At 40.8% G+C, this 12,615-nt stretch overlaps 1 protein-coding gene across 4 annotated transcripts in view; it reads right to left on the bottom strand.

The window, feature by feature from the left end:
* The window catches only part of UBR4 (ubiquitin protein ligase E3 component n-recognin 4), a 314,627-nt gene that overhangs the window by 275,149 nt on the left and 26,863 nt on the right, over positions 1-12,615 (bottom strand). For all 4 annotated transcript variants that reach the window (XM_030185684.1, XM_030185685.1, XM_030185686.1 and 1 more), the window contains exons 8-14: positions 9,355-9,479; positions 8,213-8,337; positions 6,062-6,121; positions 5,567-5,757; positions 2,710-2,809; positions 2,477-2,614; positions 1,866-1,983 (exon numbers count right to left, since the gene is read on the bottom strand). In XM_030185684.1, coding sequence (XP_030041544.1) covers positions 1,866-1,983; positions 2,477-2,614; positions 2,710-2,809; positions 5,567-5,757; positions 6,062-6,121; positions 8,213-8,337; positions 9,355-9,479 — 857 coding nt within the window. The remainder of the gene's footprint in view (positions 1-1,865; positions 1,984-2,476; positions 2,615-2,709; positions 2,810-5,566; positions 5,758-6,061; positions 6,122-8,212; positions 8,338-9,354; positions 9,480-12,615) is intronic.

Raw genomic sequence — 12,615 nt, 5'->3', positions numbered from 1 at the left:
TCTCAGCAGATTTGCTGACTCTTCGAAGACTCCAGTCCATCCGCAGTTACAGTGATACTCCATCACTACATACTCTGATCCATGCTTTTCTGATTTTGCTTATAGACTATTGTAACTCTGAATATTCTGGTATTTCCGGGTCCTCCCTCCGTCGCCTTCAAACCCTTCAGAATTCAGCAGTTCATCTTCTCCTGAGAGAAAATAAATATGATCATGTCTCTCCACTTTTACCATCTCTTCATTGGCTCCCCATCCGGTATCGACCATTTCAAAATCCTTTGTTTACCCCACAAAGCCATTCACACTGGTTTACTCCCTTATCTTCTTGATCATATCCTATACACTCAACCGTATCCTTTGGTCCCTTGATACTAATCATCGTGTCCTACCTTCGCCCTGCGTCTTTTTCCATCTGGCATTTGGTTATAACTTGGATATTACTTAATAACAGAGTTCTTCCCCTGTTTCCATGTTCTCAGCTTCATCAATTACCCCCTCCTTCTTGGAATGTATGCTTTCTGTCCTACCTATTAATGGCATAATTTCCACTGAATTTTAATTTATATTATGATTAACTTTATATTGTAAACAGCTGTGATCAACCTTCATTGCAATAGCAGTATATCAAGTGATAAATAAAATATTTGGATTCTAATGAATTTGGCTCTGTACCATATTCTCTATTCCCTCTGCCTTTCTTTTTTATTTTCTTAGCACATTTGTCTGTTTGTTGAAGATCTTCTCTGTATTGTGGACATGGTAATATTGTGTATTTCTTTTTTTTTTTTCTTGCATTTACCTGATAGATCCTAAACAACGTAGTTTTTTGTTAGAAAATTTTAAATACAAATTTAAAAAAAAAACAACAAACAGAATTAAAAACAGATCCATATTATCGAGAAGGGGGAATGAGTGGGGGAGAGGTGGTTAGTTAATGTTCAGGCAATGTACCAAAGAGTCAAAGTATACATTCTGTACACATGGTTTATCATATTTTGTATTGCAGAGAAATTTTCAATAAAAAAAAAGAAAAGAAAAAAAGATCTATAAAATAAAATTCCAGACAAATGTCCTAAAGTGATTCAATTACATATTACAGAAAGAACCAGGAACGGAATGGAGAACAAAACATTATAATGCCTTTGTATCGCTCCATGGTGCAATACCTAGAATATTTTGTACAAGTTTGGTAGCCACATCTCAAAAAAAAAAAATCATATATACAGATAGAGAGATAGATATAAATAGATATATCACAATTATTAAAGGTACACAGAAGGGCAACAAAAATGATAAAGGGGATGGGACTACTTCCCTATAAGGAAAAGCTAAAGCGACTAGGGCTCTTCAGCTTGGAGAAGAGAACAGCTATGGGTAGATATAATTGAGGTCTACAAAATAGTGAGTGGAATGGATAGATCTAAATCATATGTTTACTCTTTCCAAAAATTCAAGGACTAGGGGGGAGGGGGAACGTGATGAAGCTACTAAGTAGTAAATTTAAAACAAATCGGAGAAAATATTTCTTCACGCAACATGTTATTAAACTCTAGAATTTGTTGCCAGAAAATATTGTAAACGCAGTTAGTGTAGCAGGGTTTAAAAAAAAGGTTTGGCGAAGTTCTGAAAAGTCCCTAAGTCATTATTAAAATGGACTTGGGGAAAATCCACTGCTTATTCCCGAGATAAGTAGCATAAAATCTGTTTTCCTCATTTGGGTTCTTGCCAGGTACTGGTGATCTAGGATTGGCCACTGCTGAAAACAGGATACTGGACTTGATGGACCTTCGGTCTATCCCAGTATAGCATATTCTTATGTTCTGTGCAGCCCAGCCATTGCTCTAGTGACAGGAATAAAACCTTACCCTGGCTGCTGTCCTCCTCCGTGCTGCTGAAGTCATCCTCATAGTACGTATTAGAATCGGTAGAAGCACTAGCATCACTGCTCATAGAACCTTTTCTCTGGCGATGCAGGACACAAGCCTGGCAAACCAAACAGGGTTGTATCAAAGTGAAATCTATGCAGAGTACAAGGCACAGTCTCCACCAGGAAATCAGAGAATCTTTAAGCAGAACATACAGAAACAAGCAATGTGCTTACATGTACCATTCATGCACAAAATTGCTGTTCAGTATGAGTGAAAAAAATAAAAAGCTATCACAACATACTACCCCTAAGAAAAACACAGCAATTGTACTGTGAAAGGTCCAAAACATTCCACCCCTTCCCCTCTTTCAGTTACACATAAATTACTATCCTTTTTTCAGACTCCAAAAGTGCCAACTCTTTCTAGTTTTCTAGTTGCCCCAGTTGCCTTGTGAACCTGGGCAAGTCACTTAACCCTCCACTGCACCAGGTATAAAAATTTAATAAGTGTGATAACACAAATCTTCCACCTCTGCTCCAGACCAAAATACACTGAATTGTCAGTGTTGAGGAAGAAACCAACAAGGTCACACACAGGCTTAGTTTTACCTTTCTATAGGAAGTGCAAAGCAAAGTCAAAAGCAGATTTGTGAGAGGAACAGAGTCAATAAGACGTTGGATTCTCTGTATGGATGTACTCTGAGCCATAATATTCAGCTCAGCTGGAGGTCCGTCTGTCTCCCAGCCCTACAGGATAGTATTTCAGAAACATAATTAGAAGTCCAGCCTTCTGACCAAGAAAAAATATTTTTAAGATGATGCTATGGCCTCTTCTCACTCACCTTATGGAGGGCTTCCACCTGCAGGTCTTGAAAGAGTGAAGTGAGCAACTTGATTGCATGATTTGCTAACACCACTGATAGGACTCCAAAGCCCTGATGTCTAAACAGAAACAGCAAATTAAGTCAATTGTTTAGGAATCCAGCAATGTGCTCCAATAAGTGAAAGCCCTTATTTAACAAAGTGCCACCACAAGACACTGCTAATGGCTGTACTTCACACAGGAAAGTAGTATCTGGACCTTCCAGAAGCAAACTGCTACAGTACCACTTTACATTACGTGAGGGGATGTACTCAGGTAAAAAGGCGAGGGGTGAATGGAAGGAAGGAAGTGTTGAAGGTTGAGAAGGAAGAAGGAGGGGGAAAAAAAGAGATGGTGAAGAGGGAGATGGTGAGATGATGAATACAGAGGGAGGACAATGTTTTCCTGCGGTGTGAAGTGGTTTCATATGGAGAAACAGGAAGGGATAGTGCCGAGAAGAGAAGGTGTACTGGAGTCATAAGTTGTAACTGGGATATACTGTGATAATGGTTTGCTTTCAGAATGGGATCACCATGAAAACGACATTTCTCCTCAAAGTCAAATGCTTTTATCACCATTTGCTTTTTGTGAAATTAGCAACTCAAATCTTAAAAATTGCCACAATGGTGATAAAAGCATTTGACTGTGAGGAGAAATGTCGTTTTCATGGTGATCCCGTTCTGAAAGCAAACCATTATCACAGTATATCCCAGTTACAACTTATGGCTCCAGTACTAGCAACACTAGCTACTAAAATGGTCAGTGGTCTTCATCGTAAAGCATATGAAGACAGACTTCAAGATCTCAATAAGTATACTCTGGAAGAAAGGTGGGAGAGGGGAGGTATAATACAGACGTTTGAATACAAGGGAAGAAAGTCTCTTTCAATTGAAAGGAAGCTCTGGAACAAGGGGGCATAGGATGAAGGTGAAAGGGGACAGACTCAGAAGTAACCTGAGGAAATACTTATTCATGGAAAAAGTGGTGAATTCATGGAACAGCCTCTTGGTGGAAGTAGTGGAAATGGAAACTATATCTGAATTCAAGAAAGCTTGGGACAAGTACATAGGATCTCTAAGGGAGAGGCGAGAATCGCAGATGACATGGATGGGTGACCGGACAGGCCACATGGTCTTTATCTGCCTTCATTTTTCTATGTTTCTCTGTTGCTGCCTTACTGCTAAAAAGTGTATATTAGTGAACTGGATAAAATCTGAATCACCTACTCTTACTATGAAGAGAAACCAAATGCATATGAGGATGGCGTGTATGACCGCTATGAAGTCAGAAAGAGTTTTGGCAATTTGGGAACCATTCTTCAACTCTGACTATGCAAATGAGAAGAAGAATCCTCAACAAGGAGAAATTAGATTTTACCTGCTAATTTGCTTTTCTTTAGTCCCTCCGGACCGGACCAGGATTGGACTGATGGGTTGTGCACGCCTTCCAGCAGGTGGAGACTGAGAAAAAACTCTGACTCTAGACAGCCAATAAGAGTCTCCACCTGCTGGTAGACGTACACAACCCATCAGTCCAATCCTGGTCCGGTCCGGAGGGACGCTAAGGAAGCTGCAAGTTTAATTCCAATTAGAGCTGGGATTCTGAACCCAGTCAGGTTTTCAGAAAACCCACAACAAATACGCATGAGAGAGATTTTCATACACTGCCTCAATGGTATGCAAATCCCTCTCAGCAGGCATATTCATTGTGGATATCCTGAAAATCCGGATGGCTGCATGTCCCCCGAGAACCAGGTTGAGAACCTCTGGATTACAGAGAGGAAGGGTGGGGGGAGGGTTGGGCAGGGAGTTCTGTATAATTTACAGTTTAAAGAAAATTGGACTGTGCTATGAATGCTGTATAGGATGGTATCTGTTTATGGAGACAATATGCAAATTGTTAAGCCATCTGTTTTTGCGTTTTATAATAAAGATGATATTCCAATTAAAAGTCTAGGAATCATTGAAAAGTGAGCAGCTTCTTTTAGCTTTCAGTCCTCAGCACCATTACCTGACTTTATTCTTAACAATTTTATGGGGCACTGATTTAAAAAAAAAAAAAAAAAAATTTTAAGCTTCTGGTATGACCAGAGATTGGCCTTTATGGACTTTATGCTTTTGTTGTCTTTTTAAAATACATAAACTATTTTGAACAATATTTCAGTAAAATGGTACACAAACATCTGATAAATGAATGCATGAATGAATAAATGGTAGTTGTAAAGTCACTGATGAGCCAACTGAGTCCCAAGCCTAGCGGGGCCCCCAACAGGCAGATTTAGGATAAGGATAGGCAGTATTTACATAAGTGATATAGCTCTAACCATCCCTAGCCAAAGGCATCTTTAATCCCCATGGAAAGGTGTATATCAAAAGCTGTTAGCTGGTCTATGAGGTGGGATTTTGATCTTTTTATTTAGTGTCGATTGGCCTTGCTCATGTGATACCAGATTGTACTTGAAATTGGGTAGCGTGGTATTTTCATGGTGTATTTACTGTGCATCACCTTGGATTAAATGTTTCAGGGAGACAGATGTTTTTAAATAAACAAAATGAACTTCCTGAGCTTACAAAAAGCATTCCAGTGGCATCCAAAGTTTAAAACAGGAATTACAAGGAACTGCCTCAGGTACAAATTCAGATTGTGAGCCCTTCAGGGACAGAAAAATACCTACACCGATTTGACAGCTTTCGGGCTTGCAGGCAATATAGAAGTTAAATAAAAATATATAATCTGGGGATAAAAAATATGAATCCTGGACTCCTATAATAGTACAGAAACTGCCTGGTTATAAACATGTTTGCTTTCAGCACAGACTGTGAAAGAATGCAACATACCCTTTCCCAGGTCCGAGTTTCGGAGAGCTCACTCCCTCCTTTGTACGAGCAATGATATCTCGGACTCTGAGAGCTGCTAACGGGTCTTTTTCCTTCCCTTTGTCAGACAAGGCAGTGGGGCTCAAGTTCAAGATGAGGAAAAGACTGTTCAGCAAACACCAAGCCCCCAGAAGCTGGAAGTTCTGATAATGCTAAGTAAACACAAGGAAATATAATTCAAACCTAAAACTTTTCATTCATATTCACTTTATCACAAGAAAAAAATGATTAAATGTAGTACGTCCAATGAACTTCTAATATGCTATATAAACAGTCTTCCCAGCAATAACCTACAGTCTTTAGAAACATATCATAGTATCTAACAAATGTGACATGCATGAAGTGAAGCAACAAGAATTCTAGTCAGCATAGCCAAAACCCTTAGGTCAGTGCCATCAACCACTTAAAAAAAAAAAAAGAAAGAAAAATTGGCTTCCTGGATTGGTTATTCCTTACCTCTCCTCCTGCTCTACGAGAGTTGCTAATGGCTTGCCCAATCATTTCATAGATTTCTAGCTGTAAGAAAAAAGTATCAGCATCATTTGAGAAAATGAAAATAAATATTCTTATAACCACTTCTGCAGAAAAAAAACAATCCTTGCAAAAGAAATGGCACCAGCAATGACTACGGTTCTTCAATACAGCTATTTATGGGTGTGAAAACATGGAATCATTACAGGCAACTTCTGATTGAGATTTCAAACATTACTTGAAACATAACTGTGTCAACAGATGACTGATATGGGGTCAGTAATGAGTACAGGTGGATATACGTTCATTTGTAGTTTTAAGTCTGTTTTAGTGATCATTAAAATTTGATTCCACGTTTCATATATTTGTATTAATCTTATTAACCAAAGAATCACATCAATGCCCTAGGCAAGGTACAAGTTTTTAAGGAAGAGATTTTTCAACAAAAAAGGAAAATAGTTAAAAGTCCACACATGTCTCTGGAAACAATATAAGAAATACTAAAACAATTACACTACCAAGACTTGAATTATTAGTACACTAGCCGTTGAGCCCGTTAAAACGGGCTACTATTGGAATGGGGGGTTTCCAAGGCCCCCCCCCCCCCCCCGAGGTCACCGCTACCGGTACCCCTCCGCCGGATTCGCCGCCACCCCTCCACCCGGCCCGGGCCCTCTGTTCGCTATTAATTCAACTTACATCGCTGCAGCATGCAGATCAGCTGAGCTCCTGTTGGCCTGGCCTTCCTTCTCTGCCTGTGTGTGTCCCGCCCTCATGTGACGTACCGTCGGCGAGGGCGGGACACAGGCAGGGAAGGAAGGCCGACCGGAGCTCAGCTGATCTGCATGCTGTGGTAATGTAAGTGGAAATAATTGCGATCAGAGGGCCTGGGCCGGGTGGAGGGGTGGCGGCGGCGACTCGGGGGGGGGGGGGGAGAGCGCAGTTTCCCTCTCTGTCCCACCCCCATCATCACGTATTGACGCGGGGGTGGGACAGAGAGGGAAGTCTCTACTGCACATTTGCGAGTGAGTTCGGTCACTCACCGTTTATATGTTTGATGGGTACTTGTAAATGTTACATGGATACAAATATCAAGCTAAGCACATCCAAACAATGTGGATTATAATTTGAACAGCACCGTCAAACTTAATTATGCATTTAGTGAAAACGTATGCTCCCCGATTTTAAACGTACTTCTTTTTTTTTTTTACTCTTTAGAAAAAAATATGCAAAGACATGGGGACATGCTACATGATTCAAGGTTCCGCATTAGGAGTCACTGCCCATGAAAAGATCTAGGTGTTATCGTTGGATGATATGTTGAAATCTTCTACTTAGTGAGCAACAGCGGCTAAGAAATCAAACTAAAAGTTAGAAATTATTAGGAAAGGAATGGAAATCAAAATGGAGAATATTAAGCTTGGAACTCATTGCTGAATAATAGCATAGCTGGGCTTAAAAAAAGGTTTGGGCATGTTTGGAAGGAAAAGTCCACAAACCACGATTAAGGTAGACTTGGGGATAGCCAATGCTTCTTCCTGAAGTTGGCAGCATAGACACTTGCTATTTTTGGGGATCCTCCCAGGCACTTGTGACCTGGATTGGCCACAAGATACTGGGCCCGATTTACCTTTGGTTTTACCCAGTATGGCGATTATGTTATCCACAAGATACAGATGTGTAGAAATATTTATGAACTGCAGCATATACATTCCCTAAATTTCTTATTTTGGGTTCATCTAGTTTGGGTAAGTAACCACTATACTGTAACTAAGAACCTATTTTTTCTGTTATTAGGGTAACAAAAAAAGGTGGTAACCAGACAGGGTGCCATTAAATGCCCAAATTGCTGAATAATAAACAAAAGAACTTCTGCATCCAGAAATATTTAACAAAAACAGATAGGCAAGAGCAAAGCATAAGGTTAAGTACATTTTATGCCACTTTTTATACATTGTTCCACAGATACCAGGAATGATTTAACAAATGAAAAAAATAAAGTTTTCAACTAATGGAACCCCTGGGGCAAGACAAGGAGAGGGAGAGGGAAGCTGGGTATGTGCCTGACCTCAATCCTCAAGAAACTATTTCTTCTAGTAGGGATAAGCGGTCATGTCTCATTTTAATTTAACTTACACATTTCTGCACAATGGTTGCTGCGTCATTTTCATAGTCTTCTTCCTTAGAACTGGTGGACCCTGACCGTACCTGCTGAATGCTGCCAATGTGCAGAATTGCCATACATGATGCAACACTCACACCTAAGAAAAAGCATAAGGACAGAAAAAGTTGCAGCATCAGATACAATTCAGCGAACCACAATCCTGGAGCCTATTTCTACAAGTCTGTCCAGCACTGTTCTTGGACTAAGTTCTGAAGCTAACGTCAAAGCCCCTTAAAATTTACACTCCAGCCCACAGCACAGGCCCATGGTCCAGGTCTGCCGCATCCTGCCCTCTCTAACATGCTTCCTGTCAAAGGGGGAGGAATGAGGCAGGCCTTGAGCTGGGAGTAGCAGCCTAGTGGTTAGTGCAGCGGACTTTGATCCTGAGAAACTGGGTTCAATTCCCACTGCAGCTCCTTGTGACTCTGTATATACTATGTAAAACGCTTTGAATGTAGTTGCAAAAACCACAGAAAGGCGGCATATCGAGTCCCATTCCCTTTCTCTAACAGCAGCTTTGAAATGATGTCCTCCTGCCATGCTGGCACTGCACTGCCTCCCTCTCTCCCTGGATAGATGCCTAGGTTACTTAGCAGTAGGGCCGCTCTGCCAACAAACAAAATTATTTAACCAGCCCACTAGTGCTTTCCAGTCTTGATGTAAACGCACTTATTAAAAAGCCTGAGTAAAAAATATGTATTCCTCATCCAGAAACACACTCCAGTTCTTGCAATTTTTATGCACATTTACAATACAGCTAAGACTGTCGAGCAAGGCTAAGCAGTTACAGACTAAACGAGAAATACAAAGAAACTACATATTCTGATAGGACAGAGGGACAACATCCATCCAACCATACACATAACAAAGAAAAGGTATAGAAGACACACAGAAGACAGACAGAAAAGGTCGAGGCATAGTGAGAACAAACAAAAAAGGGTAGGTAAGTGAAGAGATTATCTTCATATCACCGAACCCTCCCTCATGACTGGGCACCAAAAGCCTGTTTAAAGAGCCAGGTTTTAATGGCAGCTTTAAATTTAGGGAGGAAAAAGTTCACATCTTCCAGTAATAATTAAATCAATATCTAGACCTGAAGATACAAGTGACTGACCTGCATACAAGCAGCTGAGGGCAAGAACAGTCACATCCTGTAACCGAGATGGTGTCAGAGGTTCAAGGACAGGGAGGGAGAGGGTGTCCAGTGCCATAGTCACATCAATCACCAGTGAATGAAATCTGTAGAAAGTACAATTAAACTTGTTTAAGATCCTGATGGGTTCTTTCCCATTAATATTTTACAAACAGAATGAGAAATACGCAATACATTTGATAAGAGGACAATATCAAGTAATTCAAAGGCCCTCTACAAATAAAAAATGCATACTGATCATCAATAAGAAACCCAGGAGCGGGAGGGTGGGAGGTAGGAGAGAAAATCACTTATGTTTTGAAACTGGTTGCAGTGAAGTTCACATTGTTTGTACAACTATGCAGCCGGTTGGCTGAGTGAGTGTATATTATATTATTGATGGTGTGTTTAATAAAAATTCTTTTTCAAATTGAAAAAAAAAAAAAAAAAAAAAAGAAACCCAGGAGCACAAACTGAGAACTACTTTCAAACACAAACAGCACAACACATCTCAAAAACATCACATAAAGCCATGAGGCTCACCTTGTCTGCTCAGTTTACTTTCTTGTGTTTCCCAAGTCAGTCCTAGAGTACCACTTGCCAGTCAGGTTTTCAGGATATCCACAATGAATATGCATGAACTTGATTTGCATACACTACCTTCATTATATGCAAATCTTTCATGCATATTCATTGTGGATATCCTGAAAACCTGACTTGGGAAACACTGCTATACGCAATCTCAAGCTACTGAAACAGCTACAGCCACTGAGATCCTAGAGGTGCAAGAAGCGAGTCACAACTAGGGATGGGAGGGAGAAAAACAGGAGATGATGCCTCTATACATAACATTGGCCAGACCTCAGCTTGAATATCATGCCTAATTCTAGGCATTCATACCTCTATATAGACACAAAAAGGGTAGAAGGAATTCCAGAAAAGCTATTAAAATGGTGCAGGATCTATACCAAAAGTCCAAGTAAAGGAAAAGGTTAGTCTTACAGTGTGTACGATTTCTGGCGCTGCAAATTTATTTTCTATTTTTGTAGTACTGGTGCTTACCCAGTCCTTATATGCAGCTTTAGTGCTGAATCAAAACTGTTGGGCAGTTAATAGTTTTGATTCAGCGCTGAAGCTGCATATGCAGGGATAAGTAGTCGCCATTTTTTTTGTCTTTCCTTGGTTGGTGGGTTGAAACGTTTGACACCACTTTACATTTAGCAAAAGTTTACACCCATTTTTCTTCTTTTTTCAATATTTTAGGTCTAACGGACCAAATAAATTAATATAAAGATTGTAACATGTACAGAGGTTTTGGTTCCAGATAGGCAAATGATTAATGCCATTCAGGAGGCTCAGGGGTCTAAAATAACTAAGTGCTATAAGAGACCCGATAGCCAGTAAACTGATTTATTTCTGATGCCTCCTGTTCCTTTTCTCCTCTTTTTCCCTTCACATCACTTTTCCTCTTCTTCCTATTTTTAATACTTTATGACTCACTGAGGAACATTGGTTTTTGCATATTTGTAAGTGTTCCCCTTTCTTTGATTGAGAATCCCAAATAGTAGCAAGATTCATGCCACTGATCCCAGGAATAAGCAGTGGCTTTCCCCATGTCTCTATCAATAGCAAACTATGGACTTTTCCTCCGGAAACTTACCCAAGCCTTGGATGTAGAATGTTTCAGAGCCTGAAGCAAAGTATCAACGATCAATCAGAATAACCTTGGTCTCAACCGATCCCTTTCAACGGTCAATCTGTAATACCAAAGGGGAACGGATCCTCCATGAGCACCGAGCCTTGCTTCAGTAGGCCGAGTGCCCGCAGGAGGAGAAGACAGCCCCCCCCCCCCCCCAATCTAGCAGTTGAATCAGGTCTGAATACTACAGCCTCCGTGGCTATGAGAATTATTCGACCCCAGTGCAATCCTTTTCAACATGCAGCATATCATGGATCAAGAAAGGAAGACATTACAGTAGATGCAATAACGCACCGATCCCCACGGATCCTGGTTTTTTCCAAAGGCTGAAGAACTTGGACACTTTAGCATTCCATTTCTCCGCCATCAAGTCCACAAGCAGAGAACCCCATTGGTCACTATCAGCCGAAAACCCTGGCTGGATAGTTCCCATTCTCCCAGGTCAAGGACTGCCTGCTGAGAAAGTCTACCCAGCAAAGTAACCTGCCAACAAGCAGAGAAGATTTTTCTCTGCCCAACTCATGAGGCAGACCACAGGTCCCGTCTTGCTTTAAGATTGTGAAGAAACTGCATGTTTTAAGCCTGTAAAATGTATTGGCTATTTCCCTGCCTTGATTATGTCTTGAAGTATATTTCTTCTATTTGTCCAGAAGGTGGTGTTTCTTGGCTGTAAAGCTGTTACAGAGAACTGAGTGTTTTTTTCTTGAGTTTAGATTGTAAGCTCTTTGAGCAGGGACTGTCTTTCTTCTATGTTTGTGCAGCGCTGCATATGCCTTGTAGCGCTATAGAAATGCTAAATAGTAGTAGTAGTAGTAGTAGTTTGACACAAACAGGAAGCAAGAAGCAGTATATATTTTAAATCTTGTTGACTGGGCTCTGATTGGCCCAGGAGCTCATCTCATTTGGAGTTTACTGGATTTGAGTTTAGTCTTAGCCCGGGAGGAAAGAGAGATAGATCTCTTTGTTGAGGCTCAGTGAATTATATGTCCTGACTGTCCCAGGTACTGTTTAGACAGTATATAGATATTTAGTTAGTGTTATAATTGATCCATATTTCAGTTACTTGTTATTGTTTGCTGATTGCACATTTTGTTTAGTTTGTTGACCCTGCTATCAGGACTGATAAAGAATCCTGGTGGTTTTTTGTGTTGGGTCCATGGGTGCTTTCTAGGAACTGTGGGACCACTGGGAGTGTGGCTCCAGTAACCTACAAATCACTGGGGATAACTGGAGAGTGGGACACTCACCCAGAGGCAGTTGTGACCCAGTCAGTGGGAGAAGGCTCCTAGTGTAGAGCACAAGCAGCAGGTGCAGGCAGACCTGAGCTGTGCTGGGGATAGATTCTCTAAGTGGCAGCAGGGTAACCCCAGGCGGGTGGCTAGGCATTTTGTGACATTGATATAAGCCACCGCTGTTACATAGTCAGAGAAAACTCCCTGCTAGAAAGGGAGCAAAGTCACACAAGGCATTCAGCACTACCCTGAGCTCCAAATGATTTATCTACCACTGAGACAACTGTTCTGTCCATGTGCCCTGTGCCACAT

Source organism: Microcaecilia unicolor, chromosome 13 (genome assembly GCF_901765095.1).
Source record: "Microcaecilia unicolor chromosome 13, aMicUni1.1, whole genome shotgun sequence".
NCBI lineage: Eukaryota > Metazoa > Chordata > Amphibia > Gymnophiona > Siphonopidae > Microcaecilia > Microcaecilia unicolor.
Note: the sequence above shows the minus strand (reverse complement) of the source record. Positions and strands in the feature narration are given on the sequence as shown.